The 26,707-nt window shown below is 37.1% G+C and overlaps 1 protein-coding gene across 3 annotated transcripts in view; it reads left to right on the forward strand.

The window, feature by feature from the left end:
- TACC2 (transforming acidic coiled-coil containing protein 2) overlaps positions 1-26,707 on the forward strand; it is a 154,419-nt gene that overhangs the window by 113,764 nt on the left and 13,948 nt on the right. For 2 of the 3 annotated variants that reach the window (XM_087725921.1, XM_087725923.1), the window contains 8 exons: positions 5,665-5,726; positions 6,440-6,552; positions 8,294-8,453; positions 9,265-9,405; positions 10,853-10,942; positions 19,992-20,129; positions 21,736-21,812; positions 22,854-22,897. In XM_087725921.1, the coding sequence (XP_087582047.1) occupies positions 5,665-5,726; positions 6,440-6,552; positions 8,294-8,453; positions 9,265-9,405; positions 10,853-10,942; positions 19,992-20,129; positions 21,736-21,812; positions 22,854-22,897 (825 nt within the window). The remainder of the gene's footprint in view (positions 1-5,664; positions 5,727-6,439; positions 6,553-8,293; positions 8,454-9,264; positions 9,406-10,852; positions 10,943-19,991; positions 20,130-21,735; positions 21,813-22,853; positions 22,898-26,707) is intronic. The other variant, XM_087725922.1, reaches the window with a different exon arrangement.

Consider the following 26,707-nt stretch of genomic DNA (forward strand, 5'->3'; position numbering starts at 1 on the left):
TAAATGGCTCTGCTGTTGATAAAATCCTAGTAAGTGGTCATTTGTCAGAAACTATTTAAAAAAACTATTCCAACAGGAAAGAAAGGAAAAGGAGCTTGTTAGAGTAAGGACAGCTTTGTTTTATTTACTAGAGCGGAAGGGCAGTTAAACATGTGATATTTCACCTTCATAATTGAACTGCATGATTTATTTTGAATATGTAGAGCTTATTTCTTAATCTGTTGTGTCTGATGTGGTCCCAACACATCATAAAGATTCAGGTTGGAAAAAGGTGGTATTCAGAAGATTGAAAATATCTTTTATCTTTGGGTTATCCCACTCAGTATATACATCCTAATAGGCATGTAATCAAGAGAAACTTTAGCTATGCATAAACTGAGCTACTTCTCAATATTTATTAACTTTGTGATACTTTTATTGGGGGTAATCATTAAATAAATGAATCAACTCAGAGCCTTTACCTTTCACCACATCTCATTGTCAACAAATGCTATCTTCATGCAGCATTATGGATGTAACTAGCAGTGATGCTAATTTGATTTATTTATCAAATCATCATCCACTATATTTCTGGGTAATTTAATTTAGTGTTGCATTGACAATTTTAACTTATCAACTACGAGGGTTTTTTTTTAGTTAAGCAGGCTTTAGAAACTAGTATAAGTAAAAAAAAAATCAAAGAAATTTGAAATAATAACTCCCCTTCCTACCATTAAAAAATATTGAAATAATTGAAATTAATAATTCAATGCCTGGTGGAAAAGGAGTGTCTTCAATATTTTGAGGGGAATGCCAAACTCAAGGTTCTGGGTATGCTCTATCAATCTATTCCATAATGTTATGATCGCTACCAAGAAAGTACTCTTTACTATCAGAGAAGATGGGGCCATAAGTATAATAATTGATATAATACTGCATAGACTGCAAGCATTTTGTGACCAAATAGCACAACATATTTGCATTTTCTCTGAGATCAACATTTCTGCCATTTTTGATTTCGTATGTAGGTTTAAATGTTTCCTTAAGTCTAATGGCTCTGTTTTGCTCTTACTTCCTACAGTCCCAGCGAACTCTTTGGCTTTAGGGTACACCTAGGAGAAGAAGTGCCAGGTAGTAGTAAAAAACAATGAAGAGCATTTAAAATAATCATATGAAACAGCATTGAACTTCCTAATAGAACATTAATTTTAACGATGACTTGAACCTACAAGAACCAAGTATCTTGAGGAAAAAGATTGTTTCTGATTAAGGATTAAATATAGTAAGAGATTTTAGATGGGATTTTTGTGAAAGTACTAGTAAAAGGACAACCAGCTAATATTTAAAGGAAATGGTATCCTTTCTTGAGGGAACCATCCTTTTAGAAATGTAATTTCTATCTGAGGCTAGCACATTATGGTTCAATACCTACTCATCTATGAATCACAGAGTGACCTCAGTCTAATCACCTTAATATAGATTACCTAAAGGGATGCGGTGGCTTATTGGCTAAGACACTGAGCTTGTCGATCAGAAAGGTCGGCAGTTCAGTGGTTCAAATCCCTAGCACCGCGTAATGGAGTGAGCTCCCGTTACTTGTCCCAGCTTCTGCCAACCTAGCAGTTTGAAAGCAGGTAAAAATGCAAGTAGAAAAATAGGAGCCACCTTTGGTGGGAAGGTAACAGCGTTCCGTGCATCTTTGGCGTTTAGTCATGTCGGCCACATGACCACGGAGACGTCTTCGGCTTTGAAATGGAGATGAGCACCGCCCCCTAGAGTCGGGAACGACTAGCACATATGTGCGAGGGGAGCCTTTACGTTTACCTTATAGATATACCTGCCATAGCAGCTTATTGTAAGAATAATATTGCAACAAGAAAAAAGGAATATGTATTCTATCTTGAACTTCCTGAAAACAGGCTGGAATAAAAATGAAATAAATAAAGTGTGTTAGTTATGGAACATAAATAAAGATTGCAATGTTTAAACAAGATTTGCAGTCAAAGGTACATCATTAGATTGGTAACATAGGATTTAAGGTCAATGTAGGCTGGCATTTAAGCTCAATATAAATACTAATTTGTCTAAGGGTTACCTGTGGCTCAGATTGCCTATTAATTATGGTCGTGTTTCCTCTGTGGAGGTTTTTTAAACATAATCATATCTTCCCCCTGGAATTTCCTATGGGCTTCATTTGGAGACTTCAGAGTAATTAAAGTGTTCTGAGAATTTGCATTACTTTCTCCTGTTAGCTGAATACTGAGATAAGGAAGAATGCCAATTAGCAAAGGAAAAAGCTCAAGGTGACTATGTTATAATTAAATATTGAAACTAACATCCAAATATCCCAGAGGTCCTATTTATACCTTTGCTAATTCATTAGAATTCTTTCTTGCCTTGCTCCTCAATATAATTAGAATAGAATAGAAATTTAATAGAAATTAATCATTTCAGTTAATATATATATATATATTAACTGAATATTAATTTTGTTCTGAATTGCTAGCTTGTATAATATTTGGGACTGTCGAGGGTTAAACAGTTATCAGCTCTAGTTTTTAAAACAGTTGTATTTGCAGTAAAAATTTCAGTATATATTTAGAGAACAGAAAGTAATGCAAGCTTCATATAGAGCTGAGGTGGCGCAGTGGTTAGGGTGCAGTACTGCAGGCCACTTCAGCTGACTGTTATCTGCAGTTCAGCAGTTCAAACCTCACCGGCTCAAGGTTGACTCAGCCTTCCATCCTTCCGAGGTGGGTGAAATGAGGACCCAGACTGTGGGGGCAATATGCTGACTCTGTAAACTGCTTAGAGAGGGCTGAAAGCCCTATGAAGCGGTATATAAGTCTAACTGCTATTGCTATATTCCTATGGCCAACTTTTCCCGCCTTGAAGCTGTGCAGGTTTTCTGGACATCAGTTCCCATGATCCTCAATCAGCTGCTCTGAGTTGTCAGGTGGGAAAGACCAGGCGTACAAATGAAGGTCCAATCAAACTGAATTATTTCTGTACAGGAATGATCTCAAACAATGGTTAGCACCTGCTTGGAGTTAGATAAGAGTACACAGAATTCAAGGATGGGTTATTAGTGTGATTGCGACTATGTAAGGATTCTAAGTCGATCTCCCTGTTAACTCAACCCCCAGCTTCTACCATTATTTCTTCTACACAGTGGATATATATCTTAGAATGAAATCCATTTCGAGCCCCAACCCCAATTCCCCAGGCTGTAAAAACTTGTCTTTTCCGATAAACATTGCCAGTAGAAATTTTATTTTATAAAAAGTGTGTGTGGGCAAATTACTCCAGAGTTTTCTTGTTTTTAATTAATTTTCATTGTTAATTTTATTATTCCATTACTATAAGGAACATGCCCATATGTTTGGAAGAGCAGATTTTGTTTTTATTTTTAAATTGATTTAAATAATAGAAAGCAGCTATTTTTATTTTATTACTGAATTAGTCAGGATTTAACTAGCAACAATTGGTGTAAGATATTTAATCGATACCATGTTTGCATTTAAAAGTTCCAAAAATATTTCATCTGGCATATTAAAAGCAAGTTAAGGAACAGTGCATTTTCACACTAACAAATTCCACAATTAACACATTTTTCTGTGATTGTGGCAGAATTTGCTTATAGAATTCTTTTAATTAACCAAAGTAGTTTTATGGCAGAATATGTAGAAACAGAATCATCCAGAGCTCTATATGCTAATGTATTTCACTCCTCCTACATACAGTATAAACCACACATAGAAGGATTTATCATCTTATCTATAGTATATTCTCCCTCAACAAAAGAGAATAAGGAATTGGTCATATTTGAAAAGCAAACTTTAATTAGATTCCAATCCCAAGTATTTTCTTGTAACAGGTTTATGCGACTGGTGATTAAATACATGGTTGGGGTAAAAATAATAAGGAGTAAGATTATATTTATTCTCCATTCTTAAAATACTGCCATAAAACATTACATAATACAAATGTAATAATGATTTCAATTTGTTCTTTTCACATCTTTTTTAAAAATGAAGACATTTCTTACCTCCACGACACTTTTCATTTTAAAATGGAAATTTAAAATGGAGGCATATGATTTCAGCTAAATATATTTGCAAACATGATTTAAACCGGTTGAAATCATTTATATATCTACATGGTCAGCTGCCTCATAGGATATTTACCTTTGCTAAAAAATGTGTTGTTTTCCTATCTTGTAAACATCAAGTCCTTTTCAACTTCAGTTACTTATTTTTAGCAAGAAAGTTTAAACACTCAGATCAAGGATGGAAGTACAGAAAGCATCCAGGCTGGTTCATGATAATTCAAAGTAGAAAAATGGGAGTATCATTTCCATCAAAAAGCAGACACGTAACTGGAAGGTTTAATCTTTCCCCAGGTGTACAATATCTCCCTAGCCAGGTGTTTTTTGGGGGGGAGGGGGAGGATATTTGCTTGTTAGTTAGTAGGGCAGACAAGTACTTTTGTATGGAAGAAAGCAGTTGGGTAGAATGATCTCATAGAAAGAGAGCATCATCTCCTTTTGCCCTCTGAATCCTCACCCTAACCCTGTTCAAGTGTTCAGTAGCAGCCGAAGGTGCCTAGATTTCTCCTACCATAAACCACTGATCTGACACTTGCTGCTGAATGTCAATTTTCTAAGCAAATGAACTTAATGCTCCTGGGATACGGTGGCTCAGTGGCTAAGACGCTGAGCTTGTCGATCAGAAAGGTCAGCAGTTTGGCGGTTCAAATCCCTAGCGTCACGTAACGGAGTGAGCTCCTGTTACTTGTCCCAGCTTCTGCCAACCTAGCAGTTCAAAAGCATGTAAAAATGCAAGTAGAATAATAGGAAACACCTTTGGTGGGAAGGTAACAGCATTTCGTGAGCCTTCGGCATTGAGTCATGCCGGCCATATGACCATGGAGACATCTTCGGACAGTGCTGGCTCTTCAGCTTTGAAATGGAGATGACCACCGCCCCCTAGAGTTGGGAATAACTAGCACATAGGTGCGAGGGAAACCTTTATATTTACCTACCTTAATGCTCCTGGATATTTTCATAACTGTTTCTGGAAATACCGTCTGGCAATCCCAGATGTTGCTACTTTTAGTCAAACTCTTAAGAAGAAAGCAAAAGAGAGCTGGATCCATGAAAGAAGAAAGGAAAGACATGGTTTAAATAATTTGAGCAGATCCATGTTGAGAAAAAAGAAATTAGTGTGGAAAAGGCATCAACACTATTAGATTTATTAAAAATGTTTTTGGAGGGGTAGTACTTTCCTACACTTCATGTAATAATCAAAGAGTGCAGTAGTCTTTTCGCATATAAATATACACCCCATTCATGAATAAAAGCTGCATTATCATATTAAGTAGTACTGTTTGACAATTCAGCAGTTTATAAATAGATGCTCCATTCAAACAAATAGCACTTAAAAATTAACTTAGCTATATATGAATAGTTTAAAATTTGTTGAGTATTTATTTTGTTTTGGTTTTTTTTTAAAAAAATATCACAACTTTGGTCCTAGTTTATGCTTTCAAACTGGCCAAAAATCTTTATTGAGCATATTCTGGGTTATAATTTATTACTCTGATTTTAATGTCTAGGGAATGTATGCTGTCCATAAGAAAACATGTTTCCTTTCCTTACTAAAGACATTTTACTTTGTATTTCAGACCTGGAATATGGCAACACATATGAAATAGAATACATGGAAAAAATTGGTTCCTCCATAGCTGTAAGTTTCTACTTGTGGATTTCTTGTTGTTTCCTCTTACAGTATTTCTCTAGGGTATATATATATATATATATATATATATATATATATATATATATATATATATATATATATATATATATACAGGAAAGTCACAGTACTTCCAATTGAGCTCTTCATTTGCATGCAGAACAGCTGAAGAGTTTACCAATTTATTCTGTAATTACTTTGGTATACCTGAATTTTGGGAATTTCTTTTAGCATTGTAATTTGTTTCATCATATGATATGCTATGACATGATAGGATAGTTATGGAACATTCCAGGTAAAGATATATAGTAAGGTTGTTCACAGGATGGGCCTTCTCCGGGTTTCGTCGACTAGACAATGTCGTCTGGCGGCTCCTCGGGGGAGGGCCTTCTCTGTAGCTGCCCCAGCCCTATGGAATGATCTACTCCCAGAGATCCGGACCCTCCCCACTCTCTCGGCCTTCTGAAAGTCTATTAAGACCTGGCTATTCCGGCAGGCCTGGGGCTGTTGACCTCTTGATTGAGGTCCAGCCCCACTAAGGTTGAGTGCATGTTGTGTCTTTTTAACTTGCCTTGTCTCTTTATTTTAAATTTTTTAGTATTCTTTTAAATTGTTTTTATGTAAGCCGCCCGGAGTCCTTCGGGATTGGGCGGCATATAAATTTATTAAACCTTAACCGTAACCTTATATTTCTTTGACACAAGGATGATGATGGCCAGACAAAGCAATCTTTGTACCTTATGTTCAAAGCTCAGCAAGAGAGTCCAATCAAGTCTCCTCCAGCACGTTTATCAGATTCTACAACTCCTTGTTCTGGGTACTTTTTTTGCATTATCTATTAAACCAATTGTAAAAAATATGGAATAATTAGAACTAGAAATTGTTTTTTTTTCTTGAAGCTTTTATATTATTCCACATATTGCATGATAGTGTGGTACATTATTTAATTGAGCATGCTTTGGAATGGCATAGAATAAAATCAGTTAACATTTAATATGTCATTACTCCAGGGGAGAAGTAAGGGAAGGAAGAAGGGAAAGGAGAGGAGGAAGGAAGGAAGTAGAGAAGGAAGGGAGGGAGAAAAGAAAGAGAATATAAGGTGGTGTCATAGCAGGTGTGAAGGATGGTAAACAAAGCATTCCAAATTATACCTTATAACCTTTTAAATGGAATAATAATTATATAAGAATGGCAAAGAAAAAGAATAACTATGTGAATGTATACCTATAACTGTACAATATGGGTAAATAATACTTGATCATAAGTAGCTAAGTATAAATATATAGAGAAATGCATATAAAAATGGATAACGAATAACGAGATTATGAATGCAAAATAGAAATGTATAGAAGGGAAAACACTAACTGCAAAGAAACTGATTCGGAACTGCTGTATGATATACGATGGAACTTATTGTTGCTATGTTGTTTTTAAGTTATGTGTTTGTTTCTGTTAATGTGTTTATGTGTTTAAAATAAAAATTAATATATATAAAATAATAAATAAATAAATAAATAAATAAGTCATTACTCCATTAATGTCCAAGAGGAGAAAATGACAACTTAAAATAATTCATAAAGAGTTTGATATCCACAACTTTAAACATCTAATAATAGCTGTATTCATTTATAAAGTAATGCTGGCAGATATAGATTTAGAAGTAGAATGAACTAAAAATAAGATATTCCATCATAGTTACAATGTAGAATAGAACCATATTGTTCTCTTAACTCAGAAGTCTGCCATTCACATGCTAGAATAAGACCCTGTGTTATGCCAGTCATTTTAAACAAATGCTAATTTTAAACAGAAATAATAACATAATCTTGAGACTTGACTGAGATGTAACAGAAGAATATGTAGGCCAGTGTTGGTGAACCTTTTTAGCATCATCATGAAACCGGAAGAGCAGCTCTCTGGTGCGCACACACTAGAAACCGGAAGAGCACTTCCCTGGTGCGCATGCACGCACCAAGAAGCTGAGCTTTCAGTTTCCAGCATGCACATGTGCGCTTGTCTTCTGGTTTCTGGTGCACATGCGTGTGTGAAGACCAGCCGGAACCCGGAAGAATGACGGCTGGCATGCCTGGAGAGATGGCTCTGTGTGCCACTTCCAGCACACGTGCCATAGGTTTTGCATCTCATGTAGGAAGTTTGGCAATCAGTTGTGACCCGACAAATGCACGCATGACAAAACCGCGCCGACAAAACCGCCATGAAAAAAACGCGCCGACAAAACCGTGCCCACAAAAGTGCGATTTAAGTTAAGGTAAGGGTTAGGTTTAGGTTCAGGGTTAGGTTTAGAGTTAGGGTTAGGGTTAGGGTTATTAGGTTGTTATTAGTTGTTTGTTGAAGGCGCACTTTTGTCGGCGGGCTGTTGTCAGCGCGCTTCTGCGCGCATTCGTCGGAGCAATTTTGACCTCACGGTTTTCTCGCTGCGGTTTTCTCGCTGCGGTTTCATCGGCGCGCTTTTGTCGGGCGCGCATTTGTCGGTGAACCGCAATCAGTGAATGTATTCTGTTAACCAGTTCAGAAACATACTATCGTCTTTCCCTTAGGTCAAGTCTGGAAGAAACAGAAAGCCAGCTTTCTTGTAGTATAAAACTACAGCACCCAGCTTCACGATCCCTGGTAGCTAACCAGGAATCATCAGTACAGTCAACTGATAAAACAAAAGAACTGGAATCTGTGTCCATAGGAAGTGCTTCAGACAACATAGTAAGTTATCAAGGGTTTGGAACATGTCTTCATTGTGCATCTAGCTTGACTGTAAATCAAGCTTACTATAGATCATCAGTCTGAAACTGTTTGACCTAATTACCCCTTTTCCCAATTTTCAATAATGCCATTCCACCCTTCCCCAGCCCCCCAGATTCTGTTGTTCTACACAAACATCTTAGCAGTCCCAAACTGGATCTTCAACATATAAATTAGCAATTAGAAATTGTTGTTTTACTCTCTTATTTATGACATGCTTCTCTGCTCTAGATTATTATTTCCCCAAGAGTGGAGAAATGGCACAGGGCCATTTCTTGAAAAATATGTAAAATTATTCTCCCTGCTCTGATAGACTTGTGCAAGTCCCATCTCTTTTTTTCTGCATGTCTACAACAAACAAACAAATAAATAATACAACACTAGTTGCCCCAAAAGTTTCCTAGCTATAGTTTGGGAAACTCTGCTATGGGTTGACTTCTCCAAATCTAGTTGAGATTTGTGGTTCTTACACATCTAGTGTTATCAGTCTGCCAAAAGTTCTTTGGAAATGGAATTGTTTCACTAGTAAAAAAAAAAGTATGTAACAGAAAATAATTGTCTTAAATCTTTTTTTTAAAGAAAATCTACAGTATATGTGAACTATTCCATGGTATTCAATTTCTTTTTTTTTCCTCACGTTTTTATGGTCCAATTGAAAAAATATATATTTTACTTCAGATTTGGTTGGCATTTGCCATATATTTACTGGAGATTATGAGTAGTTTTAATCATGAATATGCGTCTCATTTTCTTTATCTTTCTTGCTCTTCAGATCAGTCCTGAAGATCCCTATGTTTCCGCTGATGCTCTTCTTAGTAGGATATCTCATCCGCCTGCAGTATGCGATCAGCTTCAGTATCTGGAGCCCGACTTAGCGGAAAAGAATCCTCCAGTATTTGCTCAGAAACTTCAGGTTTGTAATACATATTTATTTGTACTCCTTTATGAATCTGGTGTAATGAGGGCAGATTTCTAAAGTGTAGCAAAACTGCCATAAAAAATCCCCTAAAATTATTTGTTCTCGTTCTCTCTCGTTCTCTCTCTCTATCTCCCTCCCACCCTCCCTCTCTCTCTATCTATCTCTCACACAACACACACACACACACACACACACACACCAGTGGTGGGTTTCAAAATTTGTTCGAACCTACTCTGTGGGTGTGGCCTCCTTTGTGGGAGTGACTTGCCGTCCATGTGACCGGATGGGAGTGGCTTGCCGCCCATGTGACCGTATATGAAGGTGCCGACGACACTTGTCAGAACCACCTTAAATTCCTTCACACACAGCACTGGCATGCATAAGAATATGATGTAAACTTGTTTTTTAAAAGGCATCTTTGGTTTGCGTTAAAACAACTTCAACACACGCAATGTTCCGATTGCACCACAAACGCAGTAGTCATCCTTACCTTTCACAGAGGCCCTGAGTTTTATAAATATGAGCATGATAGTGTAGAATAATCATATCCAAGGACCAGTGGTGGGTTTCAAAAAATGTTTGGAACCTCTTCTGTAGGTGTGGCCTGCTTTCTGGGTCCACTGGTGGAACCTCTTCTAACCGGTTCGGTAGATTTGACGAACCGGTTCTACCGAATAGGTGCGAACTGGTAGGAACCCACCTCTCTCTCACACACACACACACACACACACTGAATTAGTTTATTTACAAAGAAAAAGGATGTATAATATATTGATTTTAAATAGTTTCACATATTTACACCTTCCTTTCCAATAATTCAGTATGTGAATGGTTGGTCTACATCTTTACATTATATTCATTTCATCTATCCAGCTCTGTGATTATGCCAGATGAACGCAGTCGCGATGCTGCATCTGTCATCTTGCAGATTTTGACATTCTCCCCCTCCCCTTGTCAGCTATAACTAAACAGTGTTTAGCTCTGCTTAACTATAAACACCCTTTCTAAAAATGGTTTTGGTAACGTTTCACTGAAAGTAAACATTCAATATGTAGTTTATAGCTAGAGCTCAGGTATGTGTGATGAGCTCCCTGGGGAATAAATGCACATCAGAAACAGTTTTATGATTAATTTAATGAAAAAAATTAAGAGAGGTCGTTTCAGGTTGCATGTTAAACATTTCATGTCATTTCTCCTTAAATCTTGCATCAAATTGACCTATAATGTAACTCTCTCGGCTTAGCATCTCGTGTTGGTGGATCAGCCATTGTGGTTTCTTCAGTCGTAGGTAGTTAAAACCCATCATGGCCTAGTAGAGTAGGTGGACGTCAGCGAATATGTATGCAATATCGTAAAACAATGGTACTAATGTATTCTGTAACTCTTTGCATCATGCTTAATGGATTTTCCCTGCACATTGTCACAATCATCTCACTGGCAGGAGGAATTAGAATTTGCTGCAATGAGGATAGAAGCCCTGAAGCTAGCCAGACAAATTACCTTGTCTTCTTTCAACTCCTTAGATACTGAGGTATCTCCTCTGCCTGCGGTTTGTGCGCTTAAAAAAAACGTGTTGCTGCTTTCACTTTAACAACAAGTTTTTCTGAGTGGTGATGCTGGATGATTTTGATCCATTGCTATGTAGAAAGATAGGAAAGAGCATGTGGGAGTTTCTTTCCTCTAATCTCAGATGTGGTCACATTCCACTTTGCAGATATGTTTCAAAAATGACTTTATCACATGATGTGGTGGCGCAATGATTAGAATGCAGTATTGCGGGCTAATTCTGCTGACTGCCGGCATTTTGGGAGTTCGATTTTGACTGGTTGAAGGTTGACTCAGCCTTCCATCTTTCTGAGGTCGGTAAAATGAGCAGCCAGATTGTTGGGGGCAATATGCTGACTGTAAACCGCTTAGAGAGGGCTGTAAAAGCACTGTGAAGCGGTATATAAGTCTTAAGCGCTATTGCTATTGATCACAGGAATACATTTGGCCACCATTTTCTTATACAGACCTGTGATTTTCAGAGTTTAACTTTTTGATACATACTGGAAATGTAAATGAGTTTGGTGATTTCTTTAGAAGAGCATGAAAAAGTCACTATGTGTGTTACGGAGAATACTCAGAGTTTGGAGAGTGGCAGACACAGATGCAATCTTAGGAGGATTGGGTGAATATATGAGAAATGTATATCACTGTATATCCAAAAGTTCAGTATGGCAAGAATTCAGAAAACTGTTCTGTGGGGTGTTATTTTTTAATGCTTTTGTAAATGCAATAATTCACCAAATTGGGGACACTCGCTGTAGCATGTTATTGCTTGAAAACCGGCTTTATCTGCAGGCCGGGATCAATATCTTGAGAAGTGAAAACTGGAAATGGATGGGTATGGATCCAGGATTTTCTTCCCACAGTTTCTTCCCAACTTTTCCCATCTGTAGAATATTTCTGATCTAGAAAGCTCTTCATTCCTTCTGTAACCCCCCAGGTCCTTTCAAAATATTTCCTATATGGTTGTTGGCCACATAAAACTCAGTGACAGATACTGTAATATTGCAAAAGAATGGGAGATTAAGCAAGCTGCATCTATCTATCTAAGAGCCGAGGTGGCGCAGTGGATAGGGTGCAGTACTGCAGGCCACTTCAGCTGACTGTTATCAGCAGTTTAGCGGTTCAAATCTCACCGGCTCAAGGTTGACTCAGCCTTCCATCCTTCCGAGGTGGGTGAAATGAGGACCCAGACTATGGGGGCGATATGCTGACTCTGTAAACCGCTTAGAGAGGGCTGAAAGCCCTATGAAGCGGTATATAAGTCTAACTGCTATTGCTATTGCTATCTCTTCCCATTGGCTGGTACAAACGAAACTGCATCTAGAATTGTTGCCATGGGAGATGGGATGGACTTTAAACATTGTCTAAATTGTCCAAAACTGCAAGAGTTTTAATCATAATCAAGAAAGGAAATGGTGTCTATATAGTCAAACAGAAACAGAACAAACTCAGGTATCCCTTTGTTGATTTAGATAATTTTGATAATCTCTGTGAGGTCAAAAATGCACATTGCATACAAGAAACTGTGAATGCCAGGATTCCTATCCGTGTGTGTGTGTGTGTATGTGTGTGATAGGATTTGTCTGTAGATGATGGTTTTTCTTTTTAAGCAACAATCCACATCTCAATTGTCTAAGAAGTGGTAACGCACTGTAACAGGCTCTACACGGGGCTGCCCCTGAAAAGTGTTCGGAGACTACAATTGGTCCAGAATGCAGCCGCGCGAGCGATACTGAGTGTACCGAGGTACACCCATGTGACACCTATCCTCCGCGAGCTGCACTGGCTCCCTATTGGTCTCCGAACACGCTTCAAGGTGCTTATCACCTTTAAAGCCCTACATGGCCTAGGACCTGGATATCTCCGTGACCGCCTCCTGCCACATACCTCCCAGCGTCCGATAAGATCTCACAGGATTGGCCTTTTCCGGGTGCCGTTGACTACACAATGTCGACTGGCGGCTCCTCGGGGGAGAGCCTTCTCTGTAGCTGCCCCGGCCCTATGGAACGATCTACCCCCTGAGATCCGGACCTTCCCCACTCCCCACTCTCTCGGCCTTCCGAAACTCTACTAAGACCTGGCTGTTCCGGCAGGCCTGGGGCTGCTGATCCTTGATTGAGTTCCGGCCCCACTAAGAATTGAGTGCATGTTGTGTTCTTTTAACTTGTTTGTTTGTTTGTTTGTTTGTTTGTTTGTTTGTCTTGTATGCCGTCCACTCCCGGAGGACTCCAGGCGGCTCACAAAAGACAAGGGAAAGGGGGGGACGAGACAAAGACAACATATTAAAAACAAAACCAACATTCACAATTTCTGTGGAGGTAGATGCTTGCTTTGTCTTTGTCTTTTTAAATTTTTTAATATTTTTAAATTGTTTTTTATGTAAGCTGCCCAGAGTCCTTCGGGATTGGGCGGCATTCAAATTCATTAAATCTTAAATCTTAAATCTTAAAATAATGGGAGGAAACAGATTCTAAGAGGAGGAAGAGGCCTCATCTCTTCTTTATTCATTAAGATCAAAAATGTTTTGTTTCTTTTTCTTTTTGTCCCTGCTATGCCCACAGCATGCTGGCTGTTGACATATTGGAGTGACGTTGAGCCTGTGGTGCATGCAGCTTAAGCTAGAGTGAAATGTTGGTTTTTAAATCATGCATTTGATCTGTGCAGCTCCCCGGGAAGACTCCTTATGGTGATATCAATAGAAAGGAGCCCATGGGGTTTCCCTTATTGGAAGTTGTGTGTGCTTTGTATTTCTTGATTTTTCTTTTAATATTGATGCCACCCAACCGGTGCTGAACCACAGACCGAAAACATTCATTTCAAAACAGGGAGGTATGAGTATTGCAATTAATTTATTAGTTGTAGTCTATACCAGTGTTTCTCAACCTTGGCGACTTTAAGTCCTATGGACTTCAACTCCCAGAATTCCCCAGCCAGCTATGCTGGCTGGGGGATTCTGGGAGTTGAAGTCCATAGGACTTAAAGTCACCAAGGTTGAGAAACACTGGTCTATACGACAGTCTGCCAAGCTGTACATTTTAACATTATTGTATTTTGCATTACTGTGACCAAGGTGGATCAGGAGAACAGTCTCCCTGTTTTCCCTCTCTATGATTATTCAGTCAAATTGTGTAGCCTGAAAAATCGGACAGTATTTCATTTGAATCAGTACAAATGCTGATTTAAGCACCCTAGCATTCTTATATATTTAATTTTTTCATACTTCAGATTTTTTTTTATTCTGTGTTTCCAGTGTTGAGCAATATAACTAATATATCCCCACCCACCCCCTCTCTTTCTCACACACACAGAAATAAATTTTGATCGTTTTTAAGTCAGAGTTTTGGCTCCCTGGTTTGATTTAATGGAGATAATGCTAAGAGTTATTTTCTTCTACTAGTTAAAGCCTGCAACTCCAGGTAGTCCTCTACTTACAACCATCATTATCCAGCCCAAAATTTCTGTTCCTTAGAGCCGAGGTGGCGCAGTGGTTAAATGCAGCACTGCAGGCCACTTCAGCTGACTGCAGTTCTGCAGTTCGGCTGTTCAAATCTCACCGGCTCAGGGTTGACTCAGCCTTCCATCCTTCTGAGGTGGGTAAAATGAGGACCTGGATTGTTGTTGGGGGCAATATGCTGACTCTGTAAACCGCTTAGAGAGGGCTGAAAGCCCTATGAAGCGGTATATAAGTCTAACTGCTATTGCTATAGTGAGGAAGAACTTGTTAAGTGAGTTCTATGACCTTTCTTGCCACAGTGGTTAAGTGAATCACTTTTTTTAAAAAAAATATATTTTAATGACCCTGTATCCCTTGCATTGGGGTGGAGTTGGGGCAACTTAATGGAGCTGTGTGTTTACTGGCCGGATGCCCTTCCTGTCTCCAATGCAGAGTTCGCAGCTGATATTTACTCATTATGCCAGAGAGAGAAATATCTGCCGCTACCTAGGATCAAACTCATGGCCTCCTGAGGGGAGAGTTCCACCTCTAGGCCACTGCACCACTCAGTTAAGTGAATCACTGCCATTGTTAAATTAGTCACGTGGTTGTTAAGTGAATCTGGCTTCCCCATTGACTTTGCTAGTCAGAAGATCACCAAGGTGGCTCTCCTGACCCTGGAACATTGTAACCATCATAAGTACATGCCAGTTGCCAAGTGTCCAAATTTTGATCACATGACCACTGGGATGCTACAGTGTGAAAAACTCTCATAAATCACTTTTTTCAGTGCCGGTGTAACTTCAAACAGTCACTAAACAAACTGTTTTAAGTTGAAGACTACCAGTACAGTGCCTGCCTAGTTGTTTTGTTTTGCTGTTTATAAAACAAATTTGTCCACTTTTCCATGCCAAGAAACACACCCCAAGGATTCCAGGAAAGGTACTTTAATGTTATAAAATGCATTAATAGCTCTGCTGCCTTCCAGTCCTGGAGTCTACAGCGGGAATGTCAAACCCACGGCCCATGGGCCGGATGCACCGTGCGCTGGCCACGCCAACCCCGGTTTAGTGAAGCGGAAAGTTGCAACACGTCACATGACGACAATGTGACGATGCGAGTTTGACACCCCTGGTCTAAGTTCTTGTTCTAAGTCTCCTTCTCATACTTCTAGTTTTATTGAATTGAATTGAATTGAATTTATTATATTTCTATGCCGCCCTTTTCCCCGAAGGGGACTCAGGGCGGCTCACAACCCAAGTCAAGAGAGGGGGGGTACAAATAAGGGGAAAAAAGAACACTAACAAAAACAATACCACAATTTAAAACACACAACAACCATATCATTCGAGGGGGGACAAAAGCTCATTAGCCCCAGGCCTGTCGGAACAGCCAGGTTTTAAGGGCTTTGTGGAAGTCCTGGAGGGTGGTGAGGGTTCGAATCTCCATGGGGAGTTCGTTCCAAAGAGCCGGGGCAGCCACAGAGAAGGCTCTCCTCCGGGTGGTCGCCAGTCGGCATTGGCCAGTGGATGGAATTCGGAGGAGGCCTAATCTGTGGGATCTAATCGGTCTATTGGAGGTAATTGGCAGCAGGCGGTCTCTCAAGTGGGAGAGCAACTGTTTACCTCACACATCTCCTTCTCAAAGCCAGAGTTAATTCCTCTTAGAAATTGTAAGCCACCTCTAGGATTGATACACATTTTCTGCTGAGCTGGGACTGCCATGGTGACTGGGAAAATATCACAAGAAGCAGATTATATAGCTGCTTCTTGCATACTCCCAGCCTAATGCTTATTGTGTTCTTTTCTAGGCTTGTTGAATTTTCAGTGTCAAAGGTACTAAATGACTTAATATCATTTGGAAGCCATGAAGTATCGCAAAACTACTGGGCATTTTCCCAGAATGAATCAACAGGATGTGATATAATTATATGAGTAGCTTGTTAAGTAATTTTATCTTAATTAAATTTTTCAAGAGATTGTTGTGACAAATTTGAAAAACAAGCTTTTGGGCAAGTTGCCCTGATTACATTAAACATCATCTTCCCCCTGTAACGTGTTCAATTGGGAAGTACAATTTGATTTATTTCTTTAAGCAATCATTATTATAGTCAACATGTTAGATCAGTGATGAGTTGATCACTGATTTACAATAGACAAGAAATAGAAGCCAAGGTGGCGCAGTGGTTAGAGTGCAGTACTGCAGGCCACTTCAGCTGACTGCTATCTGCAGTTCAGCAGTTCAAATCTCACCAGCTCAAGGTTGACTCAGCCTTCCATCCTTCCGAGGTGGGTGAAATGAGGACCCAGACTGTGGGGGCGATATGCTGACTCTGTAAACCACTTAGAGAGGGATGAAAGCCCTATGAAGCGGTATATAAGTCTAACTGCTATTGCTATTGCTATTGCTATACGTTGAAATTGTATATAGAATTTTCTGAAAATATTGAATTTCTTTTGAAAATCTTGTTGCTATATTGCTTCATTTAAAGGATCAATATTTCTGATTCATACTACTACTAAATTGCAATTTTTCGCCAGAATATTTCTATTTTTTATTTTTATCTGTATAATTATTTTTGTGCTATGGTAAAGTGCTTTGCATTCTATGCAAATGAGAGCTCAATTCAAATTACTTGAATGCATAATAAAAATTTCCAATAGTGAACCTACTAATCTTCACGAGAATCTTGATACCAGCTACAAAATCAGTATATTTGCTCTCATAATAATGTTTATATGTGAATAATATTGAATTAATTTTCCATGTGTTTCAGAGGATACATTTGACTTCTCATTTATAGAATAGAAAGTAGTCCAAACTGCATGTTAGGATAGATAAATTAGTTTTAGTTAGGGGCCATTTCAGTTACATATATGAATTATAGCAATAGCAATAGCAGTTAGACTTATATACCACTTCATAGGGCTTTCAGCCCTCTCTAAGCAGTTAACAGAGTCAGCATATCTCCCCCACAGTCTGGGTCCTCATTTCACCCACCTCGGAAGGATGGAAGGCTGAGTCAACCTTGAGCCGGTGAGATTAGAACCACTGAACTGCAGATAGCAGTCAGCTGAAGTGGCCTGCAGTACTGCACCCTAACCACTGTGCCATCTCGGCTCTTATAATTGCATTGGTGGTTTTATTATTATTTGTAGAGAAAGAAAGTGTCTGTGTGTCTATATAAATATTTCAAAGTAGACATTTTTGTACATATCATTTTTTAAACCAAGAAGTATCTCAATATTTAGAAAAGTAAAAACTTGCAAGCAATCCAAAAATCCATTCCTTCACATGATTCTCTAGAATAATATGAATCAAATCACTTCTCTTCTAAAGGTAAAACAAAGGAAATCTTCAATCCATTCTTGAATTTTATATAGATAGATGATAGATAGATAGATAGATAGATAGATAGATAGATAGATAGATGATAGATAGATAGATGATAGATAGATAGATGATAGATAGATAGATAGATAGATAGATAGATAGATAGATAGATAGATAGATAGATAGATAGATAGATAGATAACATATAGTGTATATAATAGATAATCTAATTATTTAACTTTAATATTATCATTAAAATTATGGAATTAATATGCCTGGCTATAGCTAGTGTTACTGAATAACTCTTAAAACAGTTTGCTCAATCTCTTATGTATCTTTACTAATCTCTTATAATGAAGAATTTATAAGAAATCTTCACTGATTTGTTTTATACTTCTTTAATAAATTGTGAAATTCTGAATATAACATAAAACAGGAAGTTTTACGTCTTTTATCAGTTGTGGCAGCTCTCAAAATTACTCTTAACAATACTCTTAACAAAAATATATAAAATATTTACCCAGTACATTACTGATTATTCACTGCTTTGTATAAACAGGCAAACCGATTAGAATTCCTGTTGTCAGATTATACTTTCCCGATTATTTAGTCCAAGTATCTAAAGTGGATCTGTTCATATATAATATAAGAAAAGTAGTTAGTGGCAAATAGTTTTGTTTCTTCCTAAAAATCAAAAGCAAGAATCTGAACTGCATTAGTTCTGCGTAAAGAAAATAGCAGAAGCAATCTCTAACATTTTCTTAGCTTTCTTTTATATATTGCAGTTGAAAGAATTTGTAATTTATAGTTTCTTGCCTTAATTAACTTTAGATGTATTTAGTCACTGATTAGGTTCTTGAATCAAATATTGATTGTTATGAATTACTCTAATATAATTGCATTTTAATTAAAAATATTCAGTAAGATCTGTCAATAACTTGAATATTGAGTAAATACATTGTTAATATTGTGATCACATTCTTACAAAAAAATAAATCCACATCAACAATTTCATATTTTATCCTAAATTATTCTACCATCTGCAGAACTACATTTAGGTAACTGCTGTGTAGTGCTTTTAGAAATAAGGTTAATATCAAATTAAAAGTGAAAAAGTATAAGCAAAAGCTATAACCATGTTATACACATTTTAGATACAGTGGCTGAAAGTTTTGAGATATTTATTGGAACATACTTTGTTCCAACAAAACTTTATTCTTTTCTTTTGCTATTGACTTTCAAATAAAATTCATTTTGCTTTTGCTGATCGTTGTGTCTGTTGTTGCATGGTGAGTAATACACAGTTCAGTAGATGTCAGGCTGCATCCTGTACAAAGTTGTCCAAATGTATTCTGCTTACTGAGAATTTGATATTTCATTTCAGCAAAAAAAAAAAAAAGTTTTTAGTGAAGAATTGAAATAGCAGCAAAAGAGCGTTCAAGCACTAGAATGGAATGGAATAGAATAGACCTTGGAGATCTTCTAGTCCAGCCCCCGGCTCAAGCAGGAGAACCTATATCATCAGACAAGCGACTGTCCAGTCTCTTCTTAAAAGCCTCCAGTGATAGATGACCCATGATGGTTTATAGCAGTGGTAGTCAACCTGGTCCCTACCACCCACTAGTGGGTGTTCCAGCTTTCATGGTGGGCGGTAGGAGTTTGCTGTAGCTCTGCTTTATAAATTTTATAAAGTAAAGTTATTTCCCTACTTTATAAACCACCATTACTGTGGAACCAGTGGGCGGTTAGAAACTTTTACTACTAACAGAGATACAAAAGTGGGCGGTAGGTATAAAAAGGTTGACTACTCCTGGCTTATAGAGAACCTGCCTACTCGAGTAGGCAGGTTCTCTATAAACCAAACTTTTCCATCCTGAGCTCATTCAGGCATCTTAAAAATTCAAACGTTCATAATTTTCATGTTGACTCGGAATCCTGAAAGATACAGTCCAATATATTGGGAAGTCATCAGATTGGGAGGCTGACAAAAGCATACTCTCTTCCCAAACTAACTTTAATGATCACTTTTGGTTCTGAAGCTCAGTGAAATGGTCCTTTGCAAGAAAGATTGGCATTTCCAATATTCTGTGTATCGCTAACGTGTAACGGGAACTCTTGTGAAATAGCTTAAGGATAAACCAAGATTAGTATTTTAATTAATTAATTCCATCTTTTTTCACATTGCATTCTTTTCTCACTTCCTTTGAAATAGTTCATGACTGGAACATATTACTAACTATTTGTCCTTATTTCAAATGAACAGAGAGACACCGCAGTTGACGCTTCCATCTCTAAAAATGCATTGTACTCCCGGATAAGCAGCTCAGAGGGGGAAAATGCCTCCACTTTGCTTTATAAGCAGCAAGACCTGGATACCGCCTTAAGAATTAACAGGGAAGAGGTAATGGCAATTTTAATCAAGGAAACCTGCCTGTTTATTGGTAGGCATTTTACTGATGCAGCCACTTTTTGAAGTTTGTTCTTCTATGTAATAAATTTAAATGAATGAATGATTTTCCAGTTATTCCAACATTGTGGTATTCTTTTTAAAGAATAAGTTGTCCTTATCTATTAAACATAATTCAGTGAATGTGTTCTAGCTATCTTCTTTAGATTGCTGGTTCGTCATCCAATAAGAAAGTTTATATTATATTATATTAATTATATTATATTATATTAATTATATTATATTAATTATATTATATTATATTAATTATATTAATTATATTATATTATATTATATTATATTATATTATATTATATTATATTATATTATATTATATTATATTATATTATATTATATTATATTATATTATATTATATTATATTATATTATATTATATTATATTATTATTATATTATATTATATTATATTATATTATATTATATTATATTATATTATATTATATTATTATATAGGGACATAGTAATATATATTAATAATAGTTAACAGAAAGCAAGAATTCATTACAGAAAAGTTGATTGGGCAAATTTGGTGCATCTCCCATCTATTTTTGATCATAATTATCTATTGAGAAAATCTATGTATGGTTGATATATTTATTATAATTGTCTGTTAGGATTTCTTTGTTTACCAAACAGAAGACTACATAAGAGCACTTTTTTGGGGGGGTTGGTAAAGAGTTTGGTAAATATTTGGCAAGGCCTAGGTTAATTTTTTTCCTAGAACTAATATAGTAAACAAATCAGACCTTTTTATATAGTCTAGGTCAGGGATGTCAAACACGCAACAACATGTTGTCATGTGACGTATCGCAACTTTCCCCCCTTTTGCTAAAATAGCGGTGGGCGTGGCTAGCATGTGACATATCCAGTCCCTGGGCGTCAAGTTGACACCCCTGGTCTAGGTACAGTTTTGTATATTTGGGAATATAGATATTTAGGTGGTTCTTTAGGTATGTACAGTAGAATTCACATAAAGGTGTGAATAGAGTTCACAGGATTTCTTACCTTGCAAATTTTAAGACACATGGATTTCAACTTTCAGGATTCCTAGGCTGGCTAGGGATTCTGAGAATTGAAGTTTATATGACTTAAACAAGCTAAACTTGACATACAAAACCCTGATCTATTTTTTGAGCTTCTTGTGGATTCCAAAGATATCCAATCTCTGCAATAAACTATGATTTTTGAAGAAGTATAATTTGCTTGTATTTGTGCTCTTAGCTTAGCAGGAGGGAGAAGTGCCAACACATTTTGATTTTATAAAAGTGGCATCTGCAGCAAAAAGTGATGACATAGAAAAGACATGCAGATGGTGACATCGCATGTGCCACAATCATGTACTTGCATCCTGATATCTGATGCAAATATGTGTGTCACCATAGCATTTGTGTGATAACACCATTGTGTGAGTTTCATCAGTTGCTCTCCTTACCTCCCCCGTGATGCCTTAATTATAATCTTGCTATATTTTTCTATCAATTTTTAGGATGTTATGTGGCAAAGTATTTTACAACTTTATTTCTTCTCTTTTTTTAAAAAAGATAATTGCAAAGGAAAGGATGATTTCAGAATGGAAAGAGAAATATGAAGAAAGTAGGAGGGAAGTTATGGAAATGAGGTTTGTTTAATTTTCTATGAATCAATACTTTCAAAGTTTATGAAACAGTTAAAAAATCTTATTTTTTAATCATCCTGCTGATGTCAGACTGTTCAGCTTACCAAAATAGATCTGTTGAAAGAAATGCCTGTGTGTGTGTGTGTGTGTGTGTGTGTGTGTGTGTGTGTGTGTGTGTGTGTGTGTGTATTTTGCTCTTAAGACATAATCTTCCATAAATATGGAAATAGTTTTCCTTTACTTATGTGTATAAATTCAACATAGGAATATGATACAGCAGGAAACTCTAATATTCAAGAACTACCTTGACAGGACTTACTGAATAGAAAAACAGGTTATAAATCAACTAACTAAATAAATAAAATAGAATAAATACATATTCTACTGCTTTCTGTTTGAAAAAATCCCACAAATAATGTCAAGGTATCTATCAATGGCTTATAGAATTCAGATAAATAGTTCAGTTGTTTACGTAAGATTTAATCAGCTAACTTTTTTGGGAGAACAAATTCAAAATAGGGTATCATTTTAAAGTTTAAGGCAACCTTTTTGAATTGTTTTTAGTATCATGTTTATGGCTATTTCATAGAATTGGGACATTGCAATGGGTTTTTTCCCTCCATTTCTGCAATTCAGAATGTAACTGCTAGTTAAATTAACATAGGTCTGTGGAAACTATCCATCTTTCCCCTCTGCTACCATTTTCTGGCAAAATCAGTTTAAAATTTGATCAGTAAGAACCTTCTACCTACAAGTTAATACATAGAATGGCAGATCTACCTTTGTACTGAACAAACTGAGAAACTCAATATGGAGATCACAGTCTATGCATAATAGATCACCTATTTTATAGCATAAATATGGATTTATCCGCATCCTAGCTGTCTATGAATTAATCTTTTGATTAAAGAAATGCCACACTGTAACAACTGTATTCTGTCATACGTTTTGGAGCCAATTTGTAAGATTTTAATAGAGATGGCATTAGAAAAATCAATTTCTGTGGATACATGTTCATTTTCATATCTTTTTGTCTTTTAACAGGAAAATTGTTTCAGAGTATGAGAAGACAATTGCTCAAATGATAGGTAGGTGTTGACTTTCATGAAAAGAAAATATTCTTTTCTTATTCTGTTACAGGGAATATACAATAATAGAAAATTAGTCCTGCAATGATCAAAGATTATTTAAGGAACAGGTTTGAGAATCACAACACATCTGTTGCCTGGAAGTCTCCTTGGAAATTACTGTTATTTACTTGTTTACTTAAGCCTGTTCCATTGCTTAACAATATTTCTTTTGGAGAAAACATGCTCTAATTCCTAGCTGTGTCTCATGTTACATGCATGCATTAATTCAATATAGAATTTCATCTCATCATACGTATTGTAACACTGTTCATATAAAAAAGTAAAGACAAGTAAATGCCAGGAAAAACATATTTATTTGAAATCAGCCAATTACGAAACAAACTTAAATATATTATAGTCACTGCTTTGATGGTAGATACCTACCAAAACATTAAACAAATACTGTTATATAATATTTAGGCCTAGGAAATTGCAGAATTCTGGATAACATTGGCCTCTCAGAACAAATCACATTATTATGCCAAATGTCACTGTATTTTAGTTTAATTAAGTTATTAATTTAATTCAATTAATTAAATTATTAGTACTTGTTGCAAGAAGATATCAAAATATGACTATCAATACAATCATAATCAGTGTAAAGTATTAAGCTTCATAAAAGCTTTTCACGTCAAAATATAATGTAGAAATACTTCAATTACTTGGACTGCTGTTTTTTAGAATTACTATTTTAAAGTTATTCTGTCGTATTACGTATTGTTGAGAATTTTGTTTGGTAGATTTCCCTGGAAGAATGTGATTTGGAAGAGTGGCATAAATATTTTAAACTTAAATAAAATCTTTAAATAGTTTATAATATGGTTTGAGTCGAAGGCAAATCAGAATCATGCAAAGTTAGGGACAACATAATTTTGTCCTATTATCTGTGTCAGTCTAGCTTTATATTTACATGACCCTTTCATTTAAAATAAGTATTTATTTTTATTCTGTAATTCCATATCTTTAGATTATGTTCTGGTGAACAGTTTCCAATGTATAATGTAGGTGATTTTTGTGAAAGAAATGCTGAATATGAGATACAAATTTTGCTCATCTTTTGCATTTCAATTCTGTGTATTGGTTTTCCCCTAGTTGAGGAAACTTTGATTTTTTTAATTAAAAAAAATTAACATCTGAGGTCATTTTAATTGTGCAGATGGTAAATATGTCTTTTACAATTAATTTTTTGGAGAAACTACACTAATTCTCCATCAGAGCAGCTATGTTAAATTGAGCCATATATACTTTTTCCAAAAAAAAAATCAATTTAAATTAATCACACTGCAGTGAAAGACTGAATTTATACTGAAACTTTGTGTGTTACCTAGACATACCAGTAATCCCTCTTGTGCAGACTAGGATATATTTCCAGTACAAGTATTTCAGTGCGCTAATAGAGATTTATATGGTTTGTAAAAGATGCAAACAAAGATTAAACCTTTATAAAGTTCACCTAGTGAAAATTGAGCAGTCCTTTCGAACAACAGTCCTTGCGCTCTACATGGGGCAGCCCTTGAAGAGCATTCAGAGACTTCAGCTCATCCAGAATACAGCCGCGTGAGCGATCGTGGGTGCACCTCGGTACATCCACATTACACCTATCCTCCGCGAGCTGCACTGGTTACCGATTGGTCTCCGGATTCGCTTCAAGGTGCTAGTCGTCACTTATAAAGCCCTTCATGATATTGGACCTGGGTACTTGAGAGACTGCCTGCTGCCAATTACCTCCCAAAGACCCATTAGATCACACAGGGCTGGCCTCCTCCGGGTTCCGTCTACTAGCCAATGTCATCTGGCTACTACCCGGGGGAGGGCCTTCTCTGTGGCAGCTCCGGCCCTTTGGAATGAACTCCCCGCAGAGATTCGGACCCTCACCTCTCTCCAGGCCTTCCGAAAAGCCGTTAAAACCTGGCTGTGTCGGCAGGCTTGGGGTTGATGAGTTCCCTTCCCCTCTCGATCTGTGTGGCTGTTGGCTGTTTTTAAATGCCTGTATTTGTAGTTTTTGTGTTTCCCTTTCCCTCCTTGGGTTTGTGCGCCGCCCTGAGTCCCGCTGGGAATAGGGCGGCATATAAATAAAATGAAACCTAAACCTAAACATTCTTAGATGGTGATAAAAGTTCAGAAGCTTAACTGGCTGGCTGATCAACGCCCTCATGAAAGGTCTTCTTTAGATGTAACACGGACGAACTAAGCATGTGCAGACATTAAAACAATGGCTGATTGTTCTGTGATTTAATTTACTGGGGAGTTGTGAAGAGTCTGCAGATTTGTCTGCTTGTCCCAAAAGAATAGATAAAAGGGGGGGGGGGGCGAAGATGTTTATCATTGCTAATTGTATTTCAGTAAGTGATTATTTGCGTCACATCCTGGAGTCTGAGAGTAGAAATGGATAGCTCACAAGAGATTAAAGATGCCCTTAGATAAATGCATCCTTAGCAACATTGGCTAAAGGTGCCATCTCCCATTGATGTGAAGATTTGCCTTTTAGAAAGATTCAGAAGGAGGGTTTGTGCCCCCCCCCTTTCCAAGTTTGGATATCCTTGGCCAGTGCCTATTCAGCATCAGCCTAAAGCTAGCTGTGACCTAGATATAGATATTTGATTTTCCAGACAAGATTTGCGCAATTTGAGTGCTAAGAGCCGAGGTGGCGCAGTGGTTAGAGTGCGGCACTGCAGGCTACTTCAGCTGACTGCAGTTCTGCAGTTCGGCTGTTCAAATCTCACCGGCTCAAGGTTGACTCAGCCTTCCTTCCTTCCGAGGTGGGTAAAATGAGGACCCGGATTGTTGGGGGCAATATGCTGACTCTATAAACCGCTTAGAGAGGGCTGAAAGCCCTATGAAGCGGTATATAAGTCTAACTGCTATTGCTATTGCTATTGCTAATTCTATAGTGGCTTTAAGATCTAGCCAAACATTCAGAATTGGGCTAATCCCATCGTCTTCTAGAAGTTCAGTTTAAATGCTTTAAATATTGTTGTGCACAGGAATATTTTTATAAGCTAACAGAAAAGGAAAGGAAATGTTACTTAACGTGGTTATTTCTGACTAATCTTTATGCATGTGACTTTGTCCTAGTTAGAATCATAGCAGGAGCATCTGATATATGCAGAGAAAATGTACTAAAGTGTGTTCTGTGACAAGTATTGGTATCCTGCAAGGGAAATAATACGGGGGGGGGGACCTTAGATTTGTAGCTGGGGAGATCTTTCTGAACACTTTATAAAGCTGAACTAAACTAATACATTTTTAGGGAAAGCTGATTGGGGTCAGAGCGTTAAGAAAAAAAGGTTTAAAGAAGTGTCCTAATGTTTTGCAAAAATCAATTGTTCCAGTGTAGATTTAAAAAGGATTAGCTCCTAAAGATATAATTGGGAGGCAGACACTTGAGCAGGTAGGAGCCGAGGTGGTGCAGTGGATTAGGGTGCAGTACTGCAAGCCACTTCAGCTGACTGTTATCTGCAGTTCAGCGGTTCAAATCTCACCGGCTCAAGGTTGACTCAGCCTTCCATCCTTCCGAGGTGGGTGAAATGAGGACCCAGACTGTTGGGGGCGATAAGCTGACTCAATTTGCTAAAAATCTGTAAACCGCTTAGAGAGGGCTGAAAGCCCTATGAAGCGGTATATAAGTCAAATAAATAAATAAATAAATAAATAAATAAATAAATAAATAAATAAATAAATAAATAAATAAATAAATAAATAAATAATAAATAAATAATAAATAAATAATAAATAAATAAATAAATAAATAGATTTTGTAGAGCTCCT

Source organism: Thamnophis sirtalis, unplaced genomic scaffold (assembly GCF_051295495.1).
Source record: "Thamnophis sirtalis isolate CommonGarterSnake01/CBP01778 unplaced genomic scaffold, rThaSir2_p1.2 scaffold_11, whole genome shotgun sequence".
In the NCBI taxonomy this organism is placed as follows: domain Eukaryota; kingdom Metazoa; phylum Chordata; class Lepidosauria; order Squamata; family Natricidae; genus Thamnophis; species Thamnophis sirtalis.